General features: G+C 50.4%; 1 protein-coding gene across 1 annotated transcript; it reads left to right on the plus strand.

The window, feature by feature from the left end:
* Positions 1-1,859: 1,859 nt before the first annotated feature.
* Positions 1,860-26,301, plus strand: atg7 (ATG7 autophagy related 7 homolog (S. cerevisiae)). Its single transcript, XM_042339698.1, has 18 exons — positions 1,860-2,031; positions 3,313-3,367; positions 3,600-3,717; positions 4,256-4,333; positions 4,631-4,747; positions 4,920-5,066; positions 5,335-5,423; positions 5,564-5,685; positions 6,112-6,202; positions 6,494-6,638; positions 7,661-7,819; positions 8,896-9,090; positions 9,535-9,771; positions 10,369-10,484; positions 11,351-11,426; positions 13,095-13,175; positions 15,609-15,731; positions 26,077-26,301. Exons 1-18 carry the CDS (start codon positions 1,902-1,904, stop codon positions 26,107-26,109), a joined length of 2,112 nt encoding a protein of 703 aa, XP_042195632.1. The 5' UTR covers positions 1,860-1,901; the 3' UTR covers positions 26,110-26,301.

The raw sequence follows: 26,301 nt of genomic DNA on the forward strand, positions 1-26,301 counted from the left end.
TGCTCGATGCCTTGATTTACATGTTGAGTTGGACAAACGGCTGTCTGAGTTTTTGGGTTGAGTTTGTGGCTCAGTCACGTTTCCCGGCCACTGCTCTGGGCACCAACCATAAGCATCGTCATTTACTGTCTGGATTCTTTTTGGAAGTTTTTTAATTGGCAAAAAAGCAGCTCAAAGATTGACCAGCGCTGGCGGCCAGAGGTGAGGTTCGGAGCCGAGATGTGAAGCCATCGTTCCCTTTGTGTAAACATAAGACATTCTCATTCACAGAGAGATACAGAGAGACAGAGGGAGACGCATAGAGATTATGCAAATGATTTTAATGAGAACCTTTAATCAGGCAGCAGCAGAGAGATGGAATTCCGACGCTCCCATTGGAGGGAACAATATTCACATTCAATAATTAACTCAGATGCTGATTAGCACCAAATCTCATGATTTCCCAATCATGTCACTTACATAATTCGGCAAAAAGAAAACGATTCAAGCTTCGACACTGCCCCCCCCACACCCCGCCATCACCTGGGAACCACCCTCACCCAGACCCACACACCCAATGCCTTGGGACGTCCTCCCGATGAGAAAGGCGCTATACAAATGTAATTTGTTGTTATTGTATCAGAATCTCTGGGCTCCTTTCTCTGTGTGTGTGTGTGTGTTTGAGTGTGTCTGCATGTGCGCCTGTGTGTGAGTGTGCGAGTCCCCTATTGGACTCCCCTGGTCCAGAGGGTAGGAACCTAAGAGGAGGAGAAGAGCAAACAGATCTGGGGATTCAGATCCACAAACCAGTAAAATAATAACAATAATAATAATAATACTTGCATTTGAAAGAGTGTCTTATCATGTCTTCGAGACGTCTCAAATTGTTTCACAATATATACTGTAAAGTGTAGTGACTGTGTATTTTTTGGGACGAAAGGCGCACAACAATGTCTCACAAACAGTCATGGATTGAGTTTTATTTTATTTATTGAATTTTTTTGGAGTGCTTATTACTTCCAGAAAGCGATCCGCCAATCGACTAACAACTAGGTTCCTGCTTACTGCTAGGTCAACAGAGGCTTGTGTAAGGAGTAAGGAAACCTGCCGAAGGTTTCACTCTGCCTGGGAATCAAATCCAGGTCCTCTCGCTTGCGAGGCGAGCACGCTAACCACTACACTATAGGATAATAAAAGTAGCTATACTAATAATGAGTTGAGGAAGAACTTCTTCACTCAAAGAGCAGTGAATGTATGGAACTCACTACCCCAAAGGGCTGTTGACGCTCAGTCCTCGAACATATTCAAGACTGAGATAGATTTCTTATTGCAAAAGGGATTAAGGGATATGGGGATAAGGCAGCATCAGGTTATTAGCTGGAGTTAGATTAGAAGATCAGTCATGATTGAATGGCGGGGCAGGCTCGAAGGGCCGAATGGCCTCCTCCTGCTCCTACATGTTATGTTATATTATAATAATAATAATAATCCTTGCGTCTGACATAGCACTTTTCATGTCTTCGAGACGCCTCGAAGCATTTCACAGAATACACTGTAAAGTGAATTGATTGTGTATTTGTGGGTGAAACGCGGCGGGAAATTTATAATAATAATAATATTCAATTGACATAGCGCCTCATCACGTAGTTGAGACGTCTCAAAGGGCTTCACAGAATATACCGTAGAGTGAACTGTGTGACCACATTACTATTTATTATATTATTATTGATAGCTCTGTATAGGTAAATCAGGATATTCACAGGACATTTGTGGGGGGGGGGGGGCATGACCAGCGTGATGTATTCAGGGTGCGGGGTGGGGGGTGAGTGGTGTATTCAGGGTGCGGGGTGGGGGAGTGACGTGTAGTGTGCGCCGGGAGCTGAGCAGTGACGTACTAAATGTGCGTCGGGGGCTGAGCTGCGATGGCGCTGAGTTTCGCGCCGCTCTGCAGTGCTCTGGACGCGGGTTTCTGGCACCAGTTAACCCGCCGCAAACTGGAGCTTTACCGACTGGACCAGAGCGCCAAACCGCTGCGGGGACATTACTACAACGGTAACTAGTGTAACTAACTCTAACCGCCCCGACCCCGACCGTCACTGGTTACTCTCAGTCCGTCACTGGTTACACTCAGTCCGTCACTGGTTACTCTCAGTCCGTCACTGGTTACTCTCAGTCCGTCACTGGTTACTCTCAGTCCGTCACTGGTTACTCTCAGTCCGTCACTGGTTACTCTCAGTCCGTCACTGGTTACTCTCAGTCCGTCACTGGTTACTCTCAGTCCGTCACTGGTTACTCTCAGTCCGTCACTGGTTACTCTCAGTCCGTCACTGGTTACTCTCAGTCCGTCACTGGTTACACTCAGTCCGTCACTGGTTACACTCAGTCCGTCACTGGTTACTCTCAGTCCGTCACTGGTTACACTCAGTCCGTCACTGGTTACTCTCAGTCCGTCACTGGTTACACTCAGTCCGTCACTGGTTACTCTCAGTCCGTCACTGGTTACTCTCAGTCCGTCACTGGTTACTCTCAGTCCGTCACTGGTTACTCTCAGTCCGTCACTGGTTACTCTCAGTCCGTCACTGGTTACTCTCAGTCCGTCACTGGTTACTCTCAGTCCGTCACTGGTTACTCTCAGTCCGTCACTGGTTACTCTCAGTCCGTCACTGGTTACACTCAGTCCGTCACTGGTTACACTCAGTCCGTCACTGGTTACTCTCAGTCCGTCACTGGTTACTCTCAGTCCGACACTGGTTACTCTCAGTCCGTCACTGGTTACTCTCAGTCCGACACTGGTTACACTCAGTCCGTCACTGGTTACTCTCAGTCCGTCACTGGTTACTCTCAGTCCGTCACTGGTTACTCTCAGTCCGTCACTGGTTACTCTCAGTCCGTCACTGATTACACTCAGTCCGTCACTGGTTACTCTCAGTCTGTCACTGGTTACTCTCAGTCTGTCACTGGTTACTCTCAATCCGTCACTGGTTACTCTCCGTCTGACACTGGTTACACTCGGTCTGACACTGGTTACACTCAGTCTGTCACTGGTTACACTCAGTCTGTCACTGGTTACTCTCAGTCCATCACTGGTTACTCTCAGTCTGTCACTGGTTACACTCAGTCTGACACTAGATACCCTCAGTCTGTCACTAGTTACTCTCATTATGCCACTGGTTACACTCAGTCTGTCACTGGTTACACTCAGTCTGTCATTAGTTACTCTCAATCTATTACTAGTTAGTTTCAGTCTGTCACTAGCTACACTTGGTCTGTCACTAGTTAGTTTCAGTCTGTCACTGGTTACTCTCTGTTTACCTGGTGATTTCTCGCTGACAGGAGATCCCAGTGGATTACCAACTCGTCTGACCTTGGAGTTCAGCGCCTTTGACGTGTGAGTAACAGTGACTCAGTGCTGCCTGACCCGATCAACAATCCCCGCTCAGCGCTCGGCTCTGGCTTGAGTGGTTGTGACCCCAAAGCTGCTCGAGGAGACTTCTTGAGGGAGGTGTTGGTGGGAGCGGGGGGGTGGGGGTGCTGAGCAGGACCTGCAGTCGGACGGGCAGACAGCTTCTGTGACTGAAGTGTTTATTTGTTCACGGAGGCTTTGTGTCCTGACTGTGTAGGAACACACTGACCCCAGCGCGGTGCTGCCCAGCATTCGGCTCCCTGTACAACACCAACACCTTCCAGGCCTTCAAATCCACTGATAAGAAAGCTTTACTGGAACAGGTGGGGAAGGAGGTGAGTAACGCAGGCCTGGCTCACACCAGAGAGAGAGAAAGAGACCATTCCTGGGGTTGGAGAGAGCGCGAGCAGGGTTTGGGGAACTTTGGGGGTACACTGGAAATTTGAGTTGACAGTTTAGGCTGACGCTCTATTGCGGTGCTGCGGGGAGTGTGGCATCGTCAGAGGTGCTGTCCTTCGAGTGAGATTCTAAACCGAGTTCCCATCTGGACATGTTCTGGTGGACGTTAAAGATACCACAGCGTTTTTGGAAAAGAGAAGAGAGTTTCTCTCCTGGTGTCCTAATCCACAATCACCCAAATAATATTGGTCACTCACTTTGTGGCTGCTCATGGGATGATGTTATGTGCAAATTGTGAGATTCCTGATGTTGTGATAAGCTGCTGTATTAAGGCAAAGATTATTGGCTATTGTTACTCCGGTCCTGGGGTTCCCTTGATCACAGTTCAGGTCGGGTCGGGTGTAAGTAAGCAAGAACTTGGTTCTGGGCAGTGAATAATCATTTCCCTTTCTGCATCGTGGCTTGTCTCGCTAGATCTGGGAGTCCATAAAGTCCGGCCGAGCAGTGGAGGACCCCACTCTACTGAACTCCTTTATTCTGCTGACGTTTGCAGTAAGTGTCCCTTTAACAGTGAAGCACGGTGATCTAATTTGGTTACTTGTAGAGTTCGTGAATTGGTTAGAAATCGATTCACTGAGCTGCAGACCAGCAGCAGGTGCTGAAACTCCAGCTGAATTGGTTGTGTGTGTGTCTGAGTGTGTGTGTCTGTGTGTGTGTGTGTGTTTTTGTGTATATGTGTTTCTGTGTGTGAGAGTGTGTATCTGTGTGTTGCAGGTTCTCGTTGCTGCGTATTTCTGGTTTTACACCTCACTAACACCACCTTCACATGGACCAACTTGTGTTTTTCAGGATTTGAAGAAGTACCATTTCTATTACTGGTTTGCGTTCCCTGCGTTGTGTTTCCCGGAGATGGTGCCCCTACTCCAGCAGCCGGTCAGCTTATCAGAGAGCTTCTCCAGCGCTCAGGTACCAGCGATGGCCCTGCCGGGAACTTAACCCGGCTTTCCTGTCAGATAACAGGAAATTCCTGGTGTTTCCATCACGTCGCAACGTCCCAAAGAGCTTCAGAGCAATTACTGTGAAGCGTAGTGACTTTTTTTTGCAGGCAAACATGGCAGCCATTGTTTGTGTATTTCAGGTGGAGTCTCTGCAGCGTGCATATGACGAACTGTGTCAGGAGGAGAGCCTCTCTGCCGTCCCTTACTTCCTCGTCAAGTACTCTGACCAGACCGTCTTGTTGGCGCCTTTAAGAAAATGGAACGAGTTCTTCAGAGACCAGAGAAAGGTACAACAACAACAACAACTTGCATTTATACAGCACCCCTGATGCAGGGTAGTGTCCCGGAGCAAGGTACGGCAAGGTAACTAGCCCAGCCCAGGGGGAGCGAGTCTCAGAATTAAAGCCAGAACCGGGAGAGATTGAAGGCCTTTCAGTGTTTACAGTCAGGGGAAACTGAGCCTGTGACAGTCCCCTCTCCCTCTCCCACTCTGTGTCTGCTCTGTGTTAAACGACGGTATTTTACATTGCGTAAACCAAGCGCCTTGTTTTACAGGTAACTGTGGGTTTCTGTGATCCTTGCACCTTAACCCAGTACCCGGGGTGGCCACTACGGAACCTTCTGGTCCTGATTGCCTACAGGTGGTAAGCAGTTTCTCTTCCCTTGTTGCCCTGGTATGGTGAGCGCGCGTGTGTGCGGGGCTGAGTGGGCATTTACCTGCCAGTGAGTGTGTGTGCAAGCGAGTGGGTGGAAGAAGCCTGACCTTTGCTGTGTTTGCTGACAGGGGTGAGAGGCTCGAGTCGCTGGAGATCCTGTGTTACAGAGACCGGACGATGCAGGGCCAGAGAGACAGTCAGCACAGCCTCCTCCTCCAGGTGCAGCTTCCTGACATGGCGGCCACCACAGGTAAGCCATCACTCCACTCACCACACTGAATGCTTTGTGGAGTCCTGTAGTGTAGTGGTTAGAGCACTCGCATCACAAGTGAGAGGACCCGATTATTATTACTATTAATGCAGGTGTTTATTACTGTGGATGCGAGTGTGAGACAGATTGCAGTTTGTCACTTTTCTTCTCTCCCCAGACGTTTGACCCCTTTTTCTTTCCAGTGGGAGTATCAATCTTCCCTTTTAACCCCCCCCCCCCCATTCACATGCCCAGCTTCCAGCAGAGTGGGAGTGGGGGGGGTGGGTTCACATTGTTTATTCCCAGTGAGGAAGGAAACATTGCCGACAATGGGAGGTTGTTCCCCCTCTATACAAATGTCATATGTTGTTATTGTCGCGGTGCTGTTTTGGGATGGTGGTTCACTGCTGGTTTCTCTGCTCACAGATTGCCCGAAGTGTGTTGGCTGGGAGAAGAATCAGAAAGGAGCCCTGGGTCCACGGATGGTGAACCTCAGCGAGTGTATGGATCCCAAGAGGTAACGTTGTCGTGTGTAACAGCTGCCTGGAGAGATGCAGAATAACCCAGAAACAGGAGCTGTGAGGATAGATGAGGGAGTTTCTCCCGGTGACCAGTTTAAATGGGGACGATACTTTATAATAATACTTGCATTTGATATAGCCCCTTATCATTTTGCTGAGATGTCTCAAAACGCTTCACAGGATATACTGTATATTTTGTCTATGGATGTGTACCTCTGTGGGTGAGTGTGTATCTCTGTGGCTGCGTGGGTATCTCTGTGGTTACGTGTGTATCTCTGTGCCCACAGACTGGCCGAGGCTTCTGTTGACCTGAACCTGAAGCTGATGCGCTGGCGGCTGGTGCCCACGCTGGACCTGGAGCGGGTGAGCACGGCACGGTGCCTGATGCTGGGAGCCGGCACCTTGGGCTGCAACGTGGCACGCACCCTGCTGGTGAGTGATGGTGACAGGTGGCTCCCGTTGGGCAGCTTGGGCAGGCAAACCTAGCCTCAGCCCTGGGAACGTTTTAACTTCAAACCCAAGAACGGAGGGAATTCGCTGGTCTCAGAAAAGGAACCGGCTTCCAAATGAGGACTAACTTCAGCTGCTCCCTTTGCTCAGCGCTCACTGGCTTGCTTTATATTCCCCTCTCTCTCCACCACCCTCCCTTTGGCAGGTGGGCTTTCACCCCTGCTCTCTGGAGCTCCATCCTGGAGTCTCTCCTACTGGCTCCATTCTCAAAAAGTCTCAAAACATACCTCTTTGTCCGTGCTTTCGGTCATCTCTCCACTACCCATCCTTGGTTGCCCCTCCCACCCCCAGCTCAGGTGCTCAGGCAGTGCTGTATAAATTCTATTGTAATGTCCACAGTTCTGGGGGTGGTGTGGAGACGCAGGCAAAGACTAGGTGGAATTTCAGGTCTGGGGGATGCTGTATCCTGGCCAATCAGCTGGGGTGCGGAGCTGGTTAATACTAACGCAGGATTGCAGGGTGATGGTTGTTGACGTGCGAGTTGACGGGTGGGTTAATGACAGCCAGTGAGCGTAGCGTTGATTGAGAGAATTTTTCACGCGCATTAAACCAAAATGTCTGATTTACATAAGCCGCTGTGTGCTGTTCTGCATATCTGGTCTCAACAGGACAATTAATCTGACAATCTCTCCCCCCCTCGCTGTGCACTAACGTACTCAACTGTAAGTTTTAAGCACATATTAAGTGTGTATAAGGCTGGGGTCAAAGCAATCTTGAGTGGCTGTGCACGTGAACCAAAAGGTTTCTGAAATAATTTGTGCCTAATAAACTGCGGAGCACAGAAATGGGCCACTGTGTGCTCCCCCCCCTCCCCTTCCTCATACACACACACAGGAGTTGCCTGATCTAACTGCACCCCCCACCACACCACCTGTGTACAACAACAACAACAAATTACACTTGTATAGTGCCCTCCAAGTTGATGTACTGTGCTCCGTTTGCAGGGTTGGGGAGTCAGGCAGATCACTTTCGTGGACAACGCCAGAGTCTCCTACTCTAACCCTGTGCGCCAGTCTCTGTTCGAGTTTGAGGACTGTCTGGATGGTGGGAAGATGAAAGCTGTGGCCGCGGCCGAAAAACTGCGGCAGATTTTCCCCGGAGTGGTGAGCATCTGCCCTGCTCCACACGGTGTCTGCGCTTCCCAGGGCTGCAGCAGCCAGGAGCTCGCTCAAGGTCTTACCCTCCCTGATACAAGAGCTCGAATAATAATAATAATAATACAGCGTAGAAAGAGGCCGTTTGGCCAGAAAAGGCTGCAATGGCTCACAAAGCAAGGATCATTGCATTTGATATAGCACCTTATCATGTCTTTGAGACGTCTCAAAGCGCTTCACAGGATACACTGTAAAGTGTAGTGACTATATTTTGTGACCTTATCATGCCGTTGAGACGTCTCCAAGCACTTCACAAAAAAAATGGTCACGGAATCCACGACTGTTTATGGGACGCTGCTGTGCGCAATTGGCTGCCGCGTTTCTCTCACAAATTATAGTCAATTCACTCTTACAGTATATCCTGTGAAGCGCTTTGAGATGTCTCAACAACTTGAGAAGGCACTGTATGAAATGCGAGGACTATTATTGTTATTATTATTATTCTCTGAACCAGTTTTACATACACACAAGTTTGATCCCACGATGGATTCTGTGTTGAAAAGCCTTGATTTGGGTAATCTGTTGCCTTGAGGATTAATTAATCTTCAAAGCCTTTCAGCCGCTCACATTGTGGAGTTGGCTTTTGAAGATCGCAGAGCCTCTGGAGTGATGCCTGAATGGTGCTGTGAAGGAGAAGCACAATAACATTGTAAATCTCCACCAACACCACCATCCCTCCCCCCCCCCCCCCCCCACATTAAAATCTTTCCTTTCTTTAATCCCCTCCCGTGCTGGAGTGGAGGAATTAAATCATTAAAACTATTTATATTCCATCTTCATTCTGAAAGTCAAAGTGTCCGAGCAAACAGCCCAGCACTAATCCTCCCGCTGCCATCCCCCATTGCTGAGCTCAATGTTTGCTGCCTTTTTTTTGAGAAATGATAAGAGAATTAGAGCTAAAACTGCTTGTACGCACACAGCACAAGTGACTGAGCCGTGGATTGAGGTGTAGTGACTGTGTCACAGTGGGCAATGTTAGTGACTGTGTAGCAGTGTAGTGACTGCCTGCCTGTTGCTGGTTACAGAAAGCCGAGGGCTTCAGCCTGAGTATCCCGATGCCGGGACACCCTGTGGATTTCTCTGTGGAGACGAGGGAACAGGCGCGGAGAGATGTGGAGCAGCTGGAGGAACTGGTGCGCTCACACGACGTCCTCTTCCTCCTCATGGACACTCGGGAGAGCCGCTGGCTGCCCACCGTCATGGCGGCCAGTCACCGCAAGGTACCCACCCCCCCACTGCCCACCATCACCACAGCCACCACCTACTATCCCGCCACCCACTGCCCACCATCACCACCATCATGACAACAAGTTACTGCAAGGCACCTCCTGCCCCGGGCACTGCCCATCTCAGCACTGCCACCACAGCCAGCACTCCCCCCGTCCTCCCCCCCCAGGCACTGCCCACCGTCACTAACACTACAGCTAGATTGCTATTTGTATAGCAAGTGGCCATCGCATAGCACCGTACAGGAACACAAACACTGGAGGGGAAGGCAAGGGCGGGAGAGTAGGGGAGGGAGAGAGTTGTCAGGTTCACAGAGGTTTGGGCACAGGTTGGGGAGAGAGAGCCAAGGCTGGGGCCGCAGGAGGGTGGGGGGCTCGGTTTGCGGGATAGGTTGTTGCTGAAGATCAGACACGACTAATCGCTCTCTCTGTTTCTAGCTGGTGATCAACGCTGCTCTGGGCTTCGACACCTTTGTGGTGATGAGACACGGGCTGAAAAAAGCGAAGCAGGAATGTGGGGAGCCAGCTACCTCCACCGGCCCACCCCCCTCGGCCACAGACCCACCCCCCTCGGCCACAGGCCACTCCCACTCCACGGGACCCTCCCTCTTCTCCAACATTCCGGGATACAAGCTGGGCTGTTACTTCTGCAACGATGTGGTGGCCCCTGGAGATGTAAGTCACATCTAACCGCAACTTGCACTTACACCTCGCCTTCCACTCAGGTCAGTGTCTCGGAGCGCTTAGCAGCAGCGGAGAGCCTGATGCCGAGCGGGGGGGAGGGAGGGAGGAGGTGACCATAAGTACGGTTCAAGCGGAAGGTCTTCAGTCGTGATCTAAAAAGAGGGGGCGGGCAAGGCGGAGGAATTGGCGGAGAGAGTTCCAAAGCTTCGGTGCACGGAGACTGAAAACACGGACACAGATAGTGGAGCGGAGACCACAAGGTCCCCAGCAGAGCTCCCCCCCCCACCTTCACCCCCCCCCCACACACCCCATCCTTCACACTGCGGTTCTGTGTGATTGAGTGACAGCTGTCTGTCACAGGGAGTGGAGCTCCAACTATTTCACTTTGATTGTGTTGACTGATCATAGTCTGTTGGCTGTGGGTGGGCGGCGAGCGGGGGAGGCGTGGAGGCTGTGTCAGCCTGGACTGTGAGCTCAAAGTCCTGATGTGAGTGAAGCTTGCAGCCCCGGCCCTGGGACCCAGAGGCACGAGCGCTAGAGACTGAGCAATGTGGATTCCCGCCAAGACACATTGTGCTTCTCTTACAGTCCACCAGAGACCGCACGTTGGACCAGCAGTGCACGGTCAGCCGGCCCGGCCTGGCCATGATCGCGGGAGCCCTGGCTGTCGAGCTGATGGTTTCCATCCTGCAGCATCCCGAGGGGTAAGCACGGCTTGGCACAGCACGGTGCTCTGCAGACGGGAAGGAGTCCTGTAGCGTAGTGGTTAGATTACTCGACTCGCAAGCGAGAGGACCCGGGTTCGATTCCCGGGCAGGTCGAACCCTTAGGTGTTTCATTACACCACGCACCTCTGTTTACCCAGTAGTAAGTAGGAATCTGGTTGTTAGTCGATTGACGGATCGCTTTTCCGAGGTAATAATCCCTCCAACAAAAAATTGTTTTGCTATATCAAATACAAGATTATTATTATAGGAAGCAAGGTGGGTCTGCTCTCACAGCTTCACAGTAAACAGGGAGACGGGATGCTTGGAAGGTTTGGTTTGAGAATGTCGCTGTTATAATAATAATCCTTGCATTTGATATAACACCTTATCACGTCTTCGAGGCGTCTCAAAGAGTTTCACAGAATATACTGTAAAATGAATTGACTGTATATTTTGTGGGCAAAACACAGCAGCCAATTGCTCACAGCAGTGTCCCACAAACAGTCGTAAATTTAGTGAACAATTATTATTATTTTTGGGAGAAAGAATTATTAGCCCCAGAAAAGCGATCTGTCAATCGACTAAGAACCAGGTTCGTGTGGGGCGAAACCTTGGGCATGTTTCCTTACTTCACATGCCTAATAATAATCCCTCAAGAAAAGAAACAAACAAGCCATCTTGGCCCTTAGCCATCGTAAAGGGATACGAGCTGCTCACCATCGGTCCTCGCTGCGTGAAACTTGCAAAGAATGCAGCTAAATCCAGGGCTAATAGTGGGGGGGAGCGTTTGCTGCAGTGATGGTGGGCGGGAGTGAGGATGGCAGTGAATGGAGCGAGGTTGACTGGCTGATTTGTTTTCTCAGTGGCTACGCCGTGGCCAGCAGCAGTGACGATCGCTTGAACGAGCCACCCACGTCCCTCGGTCTGGTTCCTCATCAGGTGAGTCTGTCTGTCTGTCTGCCTGCCTGCCTGCCTGTCTGTCTGTCTGTCTGTCTCCCTTCAACATCCCCATCAATTATCATCAAAGCCTCGTGTTTGACAGAGCACCTCATCACAACCAGTTTTACTGTATGGTGTAGTGATTATGTATTTGAAGGCCATTCTGCCTTTACGGTATTCTGAAGCGGTGAGTTCCATCTTCTCACTTTCCTTTTCTGCTAAATGTCCAATAGTTTATTTATTTGTGAACTGGTTTGCAAACTGTTGATGTGAATGAGTGGCCAGAGTGACTGTTGCTGGCCTGTGTCTTCCCCTCATCCGATTTGCACTGATTGAATGTCAATGAAAGCCGTGGCTCTGGTTATCTGGGCGAGGATACAGGAGCTGGTGTTATTTTATCAACGAGCGGAATATATTGATTTTACGATCATAAAAATTACGGTACCGGTGGAAATCAGTCAGCCTGTCATGTCTGTGCTGGTGCTCGCTCTCCCACTGGAGCTCTCTACTCTAACCGCATTCCCTGTTCTCTCTCTCTCTCCCCATCATGTCTGTGCTGGTGCTCACTCTCCCACTGGAGCTCTCTCCTCTAACCCCATTCCCTGCTCTCTCTCTCCCCATCGTGTCTGTGCTGGTGCTCGCTCCCCCACTGGAGCTCTCTACTCTAACCCCATTCCCTGCTCTCTCTCTCTCTCCCCATCGTGTCTGTGCTGGGGCTCGCTCCCCACTGGAGCTCTCTACTCTAACCCCATTCCCTGCTCTCTCTCTCTCTCTCCCCATCGTGTCTGTGCTGGGGTTCGCTCCCCCACTGGAGCTCTCTACTCTAACCCCATTCCCTGCTCTCTCTCTCTCTCTCTCTCTCCTCTCTCCCCATCGTGCCTGTGCTGGGGCTTGCTCCCCCACTGGAGCTCTCTACTCTAACCCCATTCCCTGCTCTCTCTCTCTCTCTCTCTCTCCCCATCGTGCCTGTGCTGGGGCTCGCTCCCCCCAGCACTGTATCAAATGCAAGGATTATAATTTGGGTTCTCAGAGCACTGGTTGCAGCACTGACTCACAGACACCAGGTGGTGCCACAAGCAAAGGTTTGGTTGTCAGTTCCAGAGACGATAACATCAATAACATCCATCACAGACCCATCGCTCAGGAAGCCAGAACGATGCTCCGTGGCTGTGCCCTGTTCAGGCACCCGGTAAAGATCCCACATCGCTAGTGGAGAAGAGAAGGGAGTTTCTTTCTCAGTGCTGGCGAGTACCATATCGGAGATGAGATATTAAACTGAGCTCCCGTCTGTGTTGCGTTTTCAAGTCGAAGGGGTTGACCTTGATCCCCAATTGGTTCCTGCTTTTTTGCCTAGAAACACACAGTCACTACACTTGATGAAATCAGGAGCTGTAAAACTACTGGAGTTCTTCAGCGCTCTGGGACGCAGCCGTAATTAAATGCAAGTTGTTGTTTGAGAAGGAGCAGGGGAACGGGATGTGGGGGTAGATGGCTTTATTGGTGGAGCAAATCCTGACTCTGATAGATTGGGTGGGTACATTGCTGTGCTGTTCACATAACAACAACAACTTGCATTTATATAGCGCCCTCCACGCGTGGCAGCGTCTCGGAGCGCTTATAATGTACGGTCACAAACCAATGGATGTTCGTTGCTTTTCCCTCTCTCAGATCCGGGGCTTTGTATCCAGGTTTGACAACGTGCTGCCGGCCAGCCTGGCCTTCGACAAGTGCACAGCCTGCTCCGCCGTGGTGAGTGAGTGTCTGCCCCCCCCTACTGTCCCACCCACCCCCCCGCCGCCCTGACCTCCCAGCCACTTGCTGCTCAAACACAAATACTGACATTTGTTATAAATGTGATCAACTCCATGTCCACCAGAGGACAGCAGCAAGTCAGTTACTGATCTGGCTGGAAACACGTCCATTTTTGTTTAAAAGCTATTCTGTGTGTTCGCTGCTTGACGTGATGAGGTCAAAACGCTTTCTCTGTGTGGTCTGTGTCTGACGAACCTCCTGGTCAAGAGCGACGTTGAACATTTCCTGTTCAGTGTCAGCCTGGCTCAGTCACCCTCAGCTCTGAGCCAGAAGATTGTGGGTTCAGGCCCCCACATTGGGGCCTCTGAGCTCACAGTCAATGCCGATATTACGGTGCTGTGCTGAGGGAGAGAGCGCTGCCCTTTGGAGGTGTTGTCTTTCAGATCAGTTGTTAAACCAAGGTCCCAACTGTGCTCTGTTCAGGGGGTCTTTAAAGATACCAGAGAGGGAAGTTTCTCCTGGGGTCCCGGACAGCAACACCCTCCCCCTCCTCACCACGTAATGGTTTACTTTCCATGGGACACATGTGTAATGCGATACTTTATGTAAACACATGTGTAGCGGGTCAGTTTACATGAACACGTGTGTAATGGGTTAGTTTATGTGTTACACAGCTGTAATGGGAGCCATCAATCCAGCCCAAGAATCTCAAATCTTTTGCGTTCTCTCATCCACCATCACCCGAGTCTAAGTCTGGTTTCAATAATATTGCAACTAATAAGATTTTGCAGTCAAAGTCTTAAATTCCTGTAAAGAGCAGAGACATAAACAAAGTTCAAAGAATACGAGGCTTGGTTTGTGCTGTTCTTAATTCTCTCTTGCGTCTCTCTTATTTACCGGCTGCTGTCCCTCTTGATTGGTGTGAGTGTTTGCCCCGTGGGTAGGCAGGCACCTCTCGCCCTCTCGATGCTTTTGATTTTGCCAGTTGGTAATGTGAGCCGGGCTGAGCCTGAGCCACAGTCTGACCGGCCTGGGAGCTTGCTCTGGGTACGTGGATCAGATGGCTTGTGTACAACAGGCTTTGTTTTAAGGCCTCTCGGAGCCAGTGCTGGTGGCCTGAGGACACACTGTCAACTACAACTTGTTACTTTAACCAAATTTTGTTTTACAATTAAAGGGGGATTGGCTGTGTGCGTGAAAGTTAATGCAATGTTTTGTGTATATGTGTGTGTGTTGGTCTGTGAGCGTGTTGGTTGGGTTGTATGTTTGTGTGCTTTGGTCTGTGTGTGTGTTTAGTCGGTGTGTATGTGTATTGCTGTGTGTATGCGTGTGTCGGTGTGTGTGTGTTGTATGTTTGTATTGGTCTGTGTGTTTGTATTGGTCTGTGTGTGTGTCGGTGTGTGTATGTGTGTTGTATGTTTGTGTTGGTCTGTGTGTGTGTGGAGTGAGTTCCTACAGTTGACAGTAACTCCCTGTAAAATTCTTTGAGACACTTTGAAGCTACAAAACACAAATCCTCTTCTTGACTTTATATCTTTACTCGTCTTCAGATTTCTCATTACAATCCCACCAATAACAGTCACTACACTCACTACAGCAGCCATTCTCTGTGGGGGCCCCTGTGGGGCCTTTGAGATGCTCTGGGCTGGTCGAGGCTGCCTCAGACACCAGAGTTCTCTGAACGGCCTTTGAATGTGATTTAATGAGGGAAGTGGAAGCAGGCTTTGCAGCCGCTGTAACTGAGCTCAGCTGTTGTGTGGTTTTTAAACCCCGTGGAAACAAATGAGGGTGAAATCAGCAGTGAGTTCGCGGGATCAGACGAGACGTGTCTGAGCTCTGCTTTCTGTTCCAATGCTCCCTCCACTTGTTCCAGACACAGTAAAGCAACGGGCTCAGTCACTCTAGCCTTGGGGTCAGGAGTATGTGAGTTTGAACCCCATCGGGGAATGAGAGCTCCCAGTCCAGGCTCCAGCGCAGTGGTGGGGGAGTTTTGGGTTGTCAGAGGTCCCCAGCTCTTGTTCAGGTGGATGTTAAAAGATCTATTGGAGAAGCGATGGTAGTCTCTTCATGTCCTTTACAACAACCCTCCAGACAAATCTCTTACTCAAGACCTTCCTCTTCAACCGTGCCTTTGGTCATCTACCCCCCAACCCCTCCTTGTCCTCCATCCCTCTTGATTCCAGTCCCCAGCTCCGATGCAAACCCTCGACTGTCCAGCGCCTTGGGATGTCCTCCCGACGTGAAAGGTGCCGCGTAAATGCAATTTGTTGTCGTTGTTGTAGTAGTTATTCACTTTATACAATACAAATGGACAGTAAGATTGACATGAAGCCGGCTGCCTTGACCCATAGCTGAGTGTTTGTCTATGTAAAGCCGGTGGTTGTGTCAGATGGAAAGATTACAATATTAATGGTCGCTGTCTTCTTACAGGTCCTGGATCACTATGAGAAAGAAGGATTCCAGTTCCTGGCTAACGTCTTCAACTCTTCTCATTCCTTCCTGGAGGATCTGACCGGTCTGACACTGTTACACCAGGAAACTCAGGCCGCGGAGGTATGCTATCGCTCACTTTCCTCCCACTTCCCTCCCTCCCTCCCTCTCCTTCCCCTTCTCTCCTCCGCCTCTCTTTCCCCTTGTTTTAGACACAGTGATTATTTTATAAAGCTGGACAGGGTGGAGGACAGCAGCGGGCTGTGAAGCCAGATGTTGCTGAAGGAGAGGATAGTGATGTGGAGCCAGAGGTTACAAACGGGACCTCTCCAGCCTCATCTGGTCCCCTCTGGTTTACTGTTTGGCTTCCTTTACCCAGCAACATCTTGTTGTTTCTCCTGGGATTTCTCTCTCTCTCTCTCTCTCTCTCTCTTTCTTTCTCTTTCTCTCTCTCTCAGAGCTGCAGAGCTTGACTCCAGCACTGGCTCTCAGCACCACATCTGCTTCTCATCTCAGGCAGTGAGTGGAGCAGCTTGTTTTCAGACCAATGATAAAGGGCTGAGAAGAGTTGGTACAAGGCTTACGTCAATTAGGGGCCATGGGGGTGACTGGGGCGGGGGATGCTGGGGGCGACAGCGGTTGTGAGGGGAGGTTAAGGATCCACAGGCAGAACTGCTTTCGTAATTCCCAGGGTCTCACTCCCCTTCCTCATCCCTGTGTGCAACTCCCTCTCACCCATCGTCCTGGGGCACAACGCCCTCTCTCTCTCTCTCTCCCTCATCCCCGGCCGAGATGCCTTCTCTCTCTCTCTCTCCTTTTCCCTCCTTCTCTCGCCCTCTAAAACACACTCCTGTACAACATCTCCACTGTGCTCTCAGCCACCTCACCCGCCCCTTATCCCCTTGCCGGTCACACATTGCCCTGGGAGGTGTGTGATCTCTCTCCTTGCCGCACTGGCTCAGCGGCTTGCTAGGTGAAGGTGCTGAAGGACAGCGAGAGGCTTAATCTCGAGCTTCGCTTTAATTCACAATAAAAGCCTGATGAGAAGGAGGGTTTGGATTTGAGCTGTGGCTGCTTTGTGAGGGCTCTCTCTGTGGCCTCTCTGTAACAACACAGGGTTAAGCCCATCCAGCACTGTGCTGATTAATAATAAGTAGTTTGTAGTGTAAATGGCCCCCTGTAGAGTTTCTCTTGTCTAGAAACAAGTGGTTCATTACAGTCAAATTACAACCAGATGTGGCTGTCCAGAGGTTTTGGGGACTGTTTTTCCTGCTTTCAGCTGAGGTTTGTAGGTTTACAGTCAGCTGTCTGACCATGTGATTTCATGGAAAGCATCAGTGAGCCACTCTCAGCCAGAGAAACACTCACTAACTGTCGCTCACCCACACGCGCTCTCACTCTCACTGGCTCTGTTACTCTCACCCTCTCTTACGTACAATCTCTTATTCAGACTCTCGCTTGCTCTGGCTCTCGCTTGCTCTGGTTTACTCTCGCTCTCGCTTACTCTCACCCTCCCTCACCTTCTCGCTTACTCTCACTCTGTTGCTCTTAGTCTCACATTCTATTGCTTACTCTCAGTCTTACTCTCACTCTCTCTTTCACTGTTTCTTTCTCTCTTTTGCACACACTCACTCTCTCGCTCTGTTTATCTGGGTGCATGGTTTATCGCTGTTCGTCGCTGCTTTTCACCACCATTTCATTCAGAAAACGGAATATAAATAGGCCCATGTCAATCCTGGGGATATTTTCCGCTGGCTGTGTGTACCGTTTCCCTGTCACTCCTTCCTCCTCGCAGCTTGGGCTCAGTGAGCTGTGTACAGTGCTGGCCTGCTGACGACATGGCTTAGAATAGGGCTGAATGGCCTGTGTGTGCAGATCAGCATGGCTATTAATAAAAACTATTAGGCTATTCCTGGGACCCTATTGCTGACCACTCCACCGGTCGCTAAGTATAGACCCCCTTTGCCTCGGGGTTCATATATCTGGAAAATAATTAATTGAGTAAACATGGCAGCTTGTTGTTGTGCAAACCCTTTTTGCCGGTAGTCTCTGCGCTGTGCTTTTTGTTGAACTTTTAATCACTGTTGCGGTGAGGAATATAATTACTCTATGATTTTCTATATATATATATATATTACATATATAACCACTGGACAGAGAGGCTGCGGCAGCCGGCTAAGATTAGCCGGGAATTGCTTTGTAATCACCGTGTCTGGTGCTCGCTGTGATGCAGCTCGAGTTTCTCTCGCGTATCTAGCTGCTGTGTAATGCGATGGGTATGTAGGGAATACTACACCCAGAGAGTGTCTCTTCAGTGCCCGATCTCTCACAGCCTGCGGCAATGTTCACACAGTTTGAACTTGCCGTTATCACAAGTTGAGTTGCTCACACTTTCGCCTCCGGGCCAAAAAGATATGGGTTTGAGCCCCACCCCCGTGTCATGGACTCTTGAGCTCACAGACAACTACAGTAAATTGCATTTACGCAAGCCTTTCACGTCGGGAGCTGGACAGTCAAGGGTTTGCACCCCGAGATGGGGGTTTGGGTCAAAAGGGATGGAGGGCAGGGAGGGTGGGGGTGGGAAGATGACCAAAGGTGAGGTTGAAGAGGAAGGTCTCGAGACGCGCGTTGAAGCAGGTAAAGGAGGGGCTCCGGGATGGAGTTCCAGAGGGTGGGGGTTGAAAAGCTAAAGACTGGACCATGCCCAATGGTGGGCTGGGCCGGGTGGGGGACGTGGAACAGGCCAGTGCCCATCAAGCAGAGGGAGCTGACAGGTCGATAGAGTTTTAGGAGGTCACAGAGACGGGAAGGAACAAGGCCATGGAGTGCTTTAAAGAATAAAGACAAGGAGATTTAAAGTGGATCCTTTGAGGGATGGGGAGCCAGTGGAGCCGGGTGAGGATGGGGACAGGGGCTCCCAGGCTGGTGCTAGAGAGGAGGGGATGTCTCCGCATTGTCGTCAATGCATTAAACGCTACACCCTGACCCCGCCTGCACCACTGTTACAGACGTTTCCTCTAACCTCGTCTTTACTGGTTCCCGGCACGGTGTAATCTGAGCTTGTGTCCTTTTGTTACCCGTTCACTACCGGACGGGGCTGGTCTGTCACTCTGACCTCTCGAGCTTTGCTTATTATTTAAGCAGGAAATGTGTGGCCGAGCAGGCGGTGTGTGCGAGCAGCTGCTGAGGCCATGGTGGGGGCTTGTGCTTTTTACGCTGAAATGAATACAGCGAAGCCTGTAATTTTACTACTCTATTTGCCCATTATAGTTATTATCCATATCGTCTTGTTCAGAGTTGGAACATCATTGGGGGGGCTATTATTTATTGTTATTATTGAGCCCGAAATAAGTTTGACGACTTCTAGAATTCTTTGAAAAGTTTGCAAATGGAGTTTTACTGCCGAACATTAACTGCAGTAAATTATAGCTGTATAAAGTTGACCAAACAAACGTGGCTGACTTTAGAGGCTCACGGCCTTGTGTTACTGATGTCTCGTGTTCCACGGGGCAATACCAGGGGTTTGTTTCAGACGTCTAGACGTCTCTGACTCTCCTCTGAACTAGGTGTTTGGGCGCCTGGGGCTAATGTGCCGCAGCACATGCGATTTGATTGACTCACAGACTTTAGAGGTAACTCGAGAGCCGGCCACGGCAGGAAGGATAAAAGTGTTTGACCACCTGTGTGGCTGCCACTGTCAGGGCAGGCAGAGGCCCCGGGAAACCCCAGCCTGACACAACGTGCCTGAAGCTGTGGATGTGTATGACCCCGCGCGGGTGTGTGTGCAGCGCACCAGCGCAGGACATTGCGTTTCTCAGAGTCCCTCTGCCCTCACCGTGCGTGAGCCAGACTGGCTCGAACGCTATGTTCTGGCCTCTGCCTCAGATGGTCACGTTGCATGTTGAGACTTGAGCTCACAGTCCAGGCTGACTCACCAGCGCGGTGCTGGGTGGTGGTGGTGGTGGGGGGGGGATGTCGGGAAGCACTTCAGATGGACGTTAAACTGAGGTCATGGCTGTACTTGTTCAGGCAGATGTTAAAGATCCCGCTGCGCTGTAGGAAAAGAGATGGGAGTTTCACCTGATGTCCTGGCCGACAATCCTCCCCAAATTAATCTCTCCTTCACTTTGTGGCTATTTGTGGGATATATTTGCAGTGCATAGAATAGCAGGTCCCTCTGCTCTTGGGCTGGGGGCTGATACAGTATATCGTGCAGTACATATAGGCCGTGTCGGGGCTTCTTGCTCAGCTATCAGTGAGATCACTAACACAGTGACCTGACCTCAGCTCAGGGAGGGTGGAGGCAGCTTGTGCCGAGGACATGTACTATAGTTATAATAAATACTAATAATCCTTGCATTAGATACTAGTCTTTCACATTGGGAGGACACCTCACAGCGCTTCACAGAATTTACCGTAAAGTGCAGTGACTGTGTTTCGTAGGCGAACATGGCAGCCAGTGTGTGCACAGCAACGTCCCCGCAAACAGCCAGAAAATGAACCACTCCAGATGCTATTTTTATGAAGGCTTTTATGTTTGTTTTCCCTGAATTCTGCAGTCACCGTTCCTGGTGATTGGAAGCTATTTGGAGAGTCACATTATCATCTTGTGTTGAGTGATTTGGAGAGCTGACAGCGTAGGATGTGAGTGCGGTGGAGCAAACTGTCTCTACTTGTGTTGGTACCTGTTCAGACCTATTCGCTACAGCGCTCGCTCACAAGGTGCATTTGATGTTCAACAAAAAATTTATCCGACAAACTAATTAAATTGTGGCTTCTCTTCGAAGCTTCTCAACAGGAGCCAAGTGCAGCTGTAATTAACCCGGCTAACACTGGCCCGCGATGGTGGGGGACTGGGGCTCGATCCCTCTCAACACCTGAAATTCCTCCTGATCCCTCAAGTGCTGAGCGCGTGAGCAAACTGTGTTGTTATTGCTGTTGGTCTCTCTCTCACTCTCTCTTTCTCTCAGTTGCTTTGATGCTTTGCAGCCTGGGGCTACAAAGAAATAGCTCTAAAGTGTGATAAATGAGGGGTCTGAACTCCTTCCATCTGCACACCCTGTCCCACATCCCCGCTTACTAATTGTATCTGTAACACTGTCATCAGTAACCTGTCTACTAATACTGCTGGGGGAGACAGGTCACACAGAGTGAGAGAGAGAGAGACCCTTTAGCACTGGCCTGGGAGAGGCTACTGTAGTCCTCAGCCTCAATGTGTTTTAAATGGCTATTGGAGAACAAGCATCTCAACAGGCTTTCCCAAGTAACATAGGAATTGCCGGACGAAAAAAAGACCCAGGACCATCTCGTCCACCTTCTCCCATCCTGGTAGTTGCCTGCTACAATAATGGAGATGTTGATAGCAATTAATTCTGTATGGATTAGTCTGTATCCCAAATTCACTTTAACTTCCTACATGTTTCAGCTGCTGCTCACACCCCCTACTGATTTTTGTTGCCCAGCCGGGTGTCTGACACGTGGGGAAACCAATCACCTTAGCTTAACAGTCTCCAAACCAAACAGATTTCCATGCATCCCACCTACACATGGAAATGCCGGAAATATTTATTGGAATGAAATGTGCAATCTTCTTGAAGGGATGCACCCTGCTTATCTAATTCCCAAAAGTATTAGGCGCAGTATTAGTGGCAAGCTTCGGGACCCCAGAGTGTGCGATGGGGTAACTGCTGGAGTCTAACCCCACATAGCTTCCCTGCTGCTTGTCCAGCTTGGACCATTCTACTCATTAGGGCTTTGTCGTGGAGGGTTAATACGAGCTGAGTGAGATGACTCCCTGCCCCCAGTGACTGGTCTGCCCTTCCAGGTCCTGCCCATGAGTCAGGCTGGCTGTGCTGTTATTAGCAGCCCCACTGCAGCTCTCCACTCTACAACAACAACAACAACAAGATTCCATTTATTGAGCGCCTTTCACGTCGGGAGGACGTCCCAAGGCGCTGCACAGTTGGGTCATGACCCGAGCATTGGGGGGAAATGGTCAGGGTGAGGGGAGGGAAGGGAGGGAGCGAGGAGGGGGGAAATGGTCAGGGTGAGGGGAGGGAAGGGAGGGAGGGGGGAAATGGTCAGGGTGAGGGGAGGGAAGGGAGGGAGCGAGGAGGGGGAAGAGAGTCGAGAGGGGAGCTGAAGGCTCTAACCCCATTCCCTGCTCTCTCTCCCCCCCCCATCTGTGCTGACATGTCTGAGCATTACAAAGAGGAGTGAGAGCGGGTGGGGGGTGGGTTGAGCAGCTTGTGATGTGTCTGCAGCTGTTATTGTTCACCCTTTAAAGTCTGCACCTGGAACCACAAGATTTGAATTGCTTTTATTCTCAGCCAGCTTTCCTCTTTCCTGCTCCCCCTCTCCTGAAGCTTGGCTGCCTCCCCTGCCCCTCTTCCCTCGTCCCTCTGTGGGGTTCTGGGTTCTGTTCCCCGCTTCAGTGGGTTGGTCCTGGCTGATGGTGGGCACCGTCATGTATAAAAGGGAATGTGATCTGTTCACTGACGTCTTCCTGATAAGCAGAGGGTTAGGAACTAATAATAATAATAATAATAATAATACAAATGACATCCTCTCTCCTCGGGCAGTGTGTGACCTCATGTTTAGTGCTTCAGTTGCTCGCACCACACACCTCTGCCGGCTGCGGGTGTGAGCACTAGATTTACTCCAGATATATTAGATTTACTCTAGATGTTCTAGATTATTAGATTTACTCTTGATTGCTAAATGAACTCTAGATGTACAAGATGTACGCTAGCTCCCTGGCATTTCAGAGTGTCCAGAACATGGCAGATTCTTGAACCACTTTTCTCTTAAGTTTCTTTTAAGAAAACTGGCTTCAATCTGAATTGAGCGATTTGCCGAATTCTGCCCATGTTGAAGCGTTCCGCAAACAAAGTAAATCCGACCTCGGGTGGAATCCCAGCATGGACACTTTCACATTCTGCAATGAACTCTATTGGAAAAGAGAAGGAAGGAACCTTTCTCCCTGGCTTCTTGGCCCCAACAATCCCCCAGATAAATTGATCGTTCATCTCGTGGCAGTGTGTGCAAAATTGTCTGCTGCATTTGCCAACAAAATACACAGTCACTACATCTGACGAAAGAAGCGTTTTGAGGCGTTTCTATGTGCAAGATTCATGTCGCCCCTTTCTATAAGCTTTGTCTCAAACTCCCCCCACCCCGGTGGTCTGTGTGCTTGAACAAAAAACATGTTGTATATCTAAAGGTCCAGACGAGGAATTAATGGTAGTTTTCATTTGAAAGTCACTTCATCAGGTGTGCACTTGTAGTGAGAGCTCTTTACTACCGGGGTTTAACACTTTTATAGTTAGTTATATTAGTGGCTGGGGTTCGATACTGAGCCAAATCCTAGTTAATGTTTAACCTGATTGAGGGACCAGGAGTTCTGCCAAGACCACAATATAATGCGGCAGCCACTAACTTTACACTCTCCAACTTCGAAAAGTTTGCTTTGTTACAAACTGACTGAAATTATACTACATCAGAGCAAAGCTCGCGCCCTGGACACTTAGCACCTATCCCCCCCCCCCTCACCCGTCTCCTCCCTGCTGGTGTGTCTGTCCACATGGGGCACCTCTCTCCAGTCTAACCCCACCCCCTCTCCCGCTCACTCCCTGCATTCTAATTCCCCCCTCACTCCCCATCTAACCCCACTCTCCCACCCGCTAGGCTAGTGTAAGCCCTACTTCTCATTCCCCCATTGCCCCCTCACTCCTCCTCCATTCCCCCATCTAACCCCACTCTCCTGCCCGCTCCCTGCAGTCTAACCCCCACTTACCCTCATTCCTCCATTCGCCCCTCACTCCCCCCAGTCTAACCTGACTCTTCATTGGGGCCGAGAGCAGTTACGCTGACTGGACGTTTCCCCCACAAAGCAATCAGTGCAAACCGAGTAGCTGCGAGAGACACGGCCTGACGCTTATTCCTCTCTCAGCCGCCAGCAAGGGATTGGCAGCCTGGAGCCTGCCTCACTCTGTGTCCAGGTGTGGCTCACGTTCACAGCTCCGGCTGCCCACTGCCATCCTCTCCATCCGTAAAGCGTGTGTGTGTGTTTGTGTGTGTCCCCCTCTCTCTAAGTAAATAATAATCCTTGCATTTGAAACAGCGCCTCATCACGTCTTCAAGACGTCTCAAAACGCTTCACAGAATACACTGTAAATTGAATTGACTATTTTGTGGGCGAATCGTGACAGCCAATTGCGCACAGCGGTGTCCCACAACAGTCGTGGATTGAGTCTCTCTCAGCCTGACACCTGTGTCGGTGTCTGGTGTTGCGACAAGGTGAGCAGCAGTGCACACGGGCACATTGATCCAGCATTGTCACATTGTCAGTGAGTTTGGCACTCTCTCTCCTGCTGGGATCTTGCTTTGGATCCAGCCCAGACGTTGGAGATCAGTCTCCTCTCTCCAGGGGCCACATAAGGGTCCTTTGTGCAGGAGGCCAGGTTACTCTCAGCCCAGCTCCTGGCGGGCAATGGCCCACAGCATAAACCTGTGTGTAATTTGGCAGTGAGTTAAGGTGTGGTGGAGAGCCTGTGTGAGGGGAGCTGGTGTAGAGGTGGGAAAGGCGCAGCAAGAAGCAGACAGGCTCCATGTTGTTGAGACCACAATGGGCTGAGCTGCTTTAGCCAATCGTGGCGCCTGGGCAAAGGTGTCTGCGACCCAGCCTCCTGCCCGCCTCTGCCACCCTCCAGCGAGTTGTTAGTTAATAATTAATTAATTAATCTCCTGTTAAAACTGCGGCAAAAACGAGACAGTTTTAACCAGTTGGCTGCAGCTCCGGCACAGATTTTGACACACGCCGTGAATTCAGCTCAGCTCACTGCAGGCACTTGGTGGTTTGTGGTAAAATAACAATAATAATCGTTGCTTTTGATACAGCTCTTTATCACGTGATCGAGACGTCTTAAAGTGCTTCACAGGATATACTGTAAAGTGGATTGACTGTGTTTTGTGGGCGAAACGCAGCAGCCAATTGTGCACAGCAGCGTCCCACAAACTGGTGGATTGAGTGACCAAATTATAAGGAAACTTGCCTAAGGAGATGCTGGGTGGCTCCTCTCCATGTTCCTGACCTTGGTCACAGCCTGTGAAGTCCAGAGGCTCAGAGCGGCTGTGACTGGATTCCCTGTGAGGTGTTTGAGAGCAGCAGGTGGGAGCTCAGTTATGGGCAGCTTGTGTAATTGTTACCCACAGCCTCTCGCTCTCACTCTCCTCCTCATTAATCTGCAGAGCTTTATATGAAAAGACAGTGGAACACAGATTGCTGGGGGCTCGATTTTATTGCTGAGCTGCTCTGGGGTTGTTTAATATCACGTCCGTCAGTGAAGGGCTAAAAATACCTTGTCCACGTCACACACTTAGCTTCATACAAACCTGGAAATGGCTCAGATTGCTGCACAAGTACAGCGACTGTAAAACTGGTGTTAGAGTAGAGCGCTCCAGTGGGGAACGAACACCAGACAGACACGATGGGTTGAATGTTCATGTATGTGCGATTGAAAGGAAGGGTTACTGTGTGTAAAGCCCAGTGGTGGGGTCAGTTTGCAGTGAGGATGTTGTGACATTACACCTGTTGACAGCCTCCCCTCTGTGTAGGCTTCGCTCAGCAGACTATCTCTCTCTCTCTCTCTCTCTCTTTCTCTTTCTCTCCTCTGTCTCTCTCTCTCTCTTGCTGCTCCTGGCTGCTGTGAATGTAAGATCAGAAAGAGATTGTCTATTTTTAACTCTGGCTGGAAGCCGCCAGGGCGAATTGTTCGCTGCGAGGTAATTCCAAGCCAGTGGGTTTCCTGTTTTGAACATGACTGGCTCTAAGCGCATCTGTGCCCGCAGGCTGCTATAGCCTGCCTGCTCTCCCCCGCCCACACCCAGCTCCCCCCTGCCCCCACCCAGCTCCCCAGCCTGGCAGTAATACTGCCTGTTCCCCCTCCCAGCTCCCCAGCCTGGCAGTAATACTGCCTGTTCCCCCTCCCAGCTCCCCAGCCTGGCAGTAATACTGCCTGTTCCCCCTCCCAGCTCCCCAGCCTGGCAGTAATACTGCCTGTTCCCCCTTCCAGCTCCCCAGCCTGGCAGTAATACCGCTTGTTCCCCCTCCCAGCTCCCCAACCTGGCAGTAATACTGCCTGCTCTCCCTGGCCAGTCCCCAGCCTGGCATGATTGTAGATTGGATATTTGACACAGTTTGGAGCAAAGTGTGTTACACACTCGCTCAACCTTAATGTTGCAACACCTCACCTCTGCACTGAAATCTCAGTCTGGCCAGTGTAGTGACTGTGGATTTGGCTCTGGCCAGTGTATTGACTGTTTGTCGGATTGCCTCAACTTTGCAAAGTCATCACCACAGGAGGAAAATCCCTCTGATGTGATAATGATCAACATCATTATTGTATTTTCCCTGACTGACTCTCACGGCCGCTGCTCACTGAGATTCTTTTTGTCTGTTCTTTTTCAGATCTGGGACTTGAGCGACGATGAAAGTTTCTGAACAGATTGCTGAACGAGCAATGTATGTACTGGGGGAGGTGAGGTGGGGGTGGGGGGCAGCGCTGCGCACAGTGCTGTGGTCTATGCTGGGGGATTGGGGGGATCCGCATGCTGTGTGGTCTCCCGGCGTTACTGTGGCTGTGATCACTTTAATTGTGAGCTTTTTCTGTGTAAATAAAGCTGATGGTTTTTA

This window comes from Callorhinchus milii, unplaced genomic scaffold (genome assembly GCF_018977255.1).
Source record: "Callorhinchus milii isolate IMCB2004 unplaced genomic scaffold, IMCB_Cmil_1.0 Scaffold12, whole genome shotgun sequence".
In the NCBI taxonomy this organism is placed as follows: Eukaryota; Metazoa; Chordata; class Chondrichthyes; order Chimaeriformes; family Callorhinchidae; genus Callorhinchus; species Callorhinchus milii.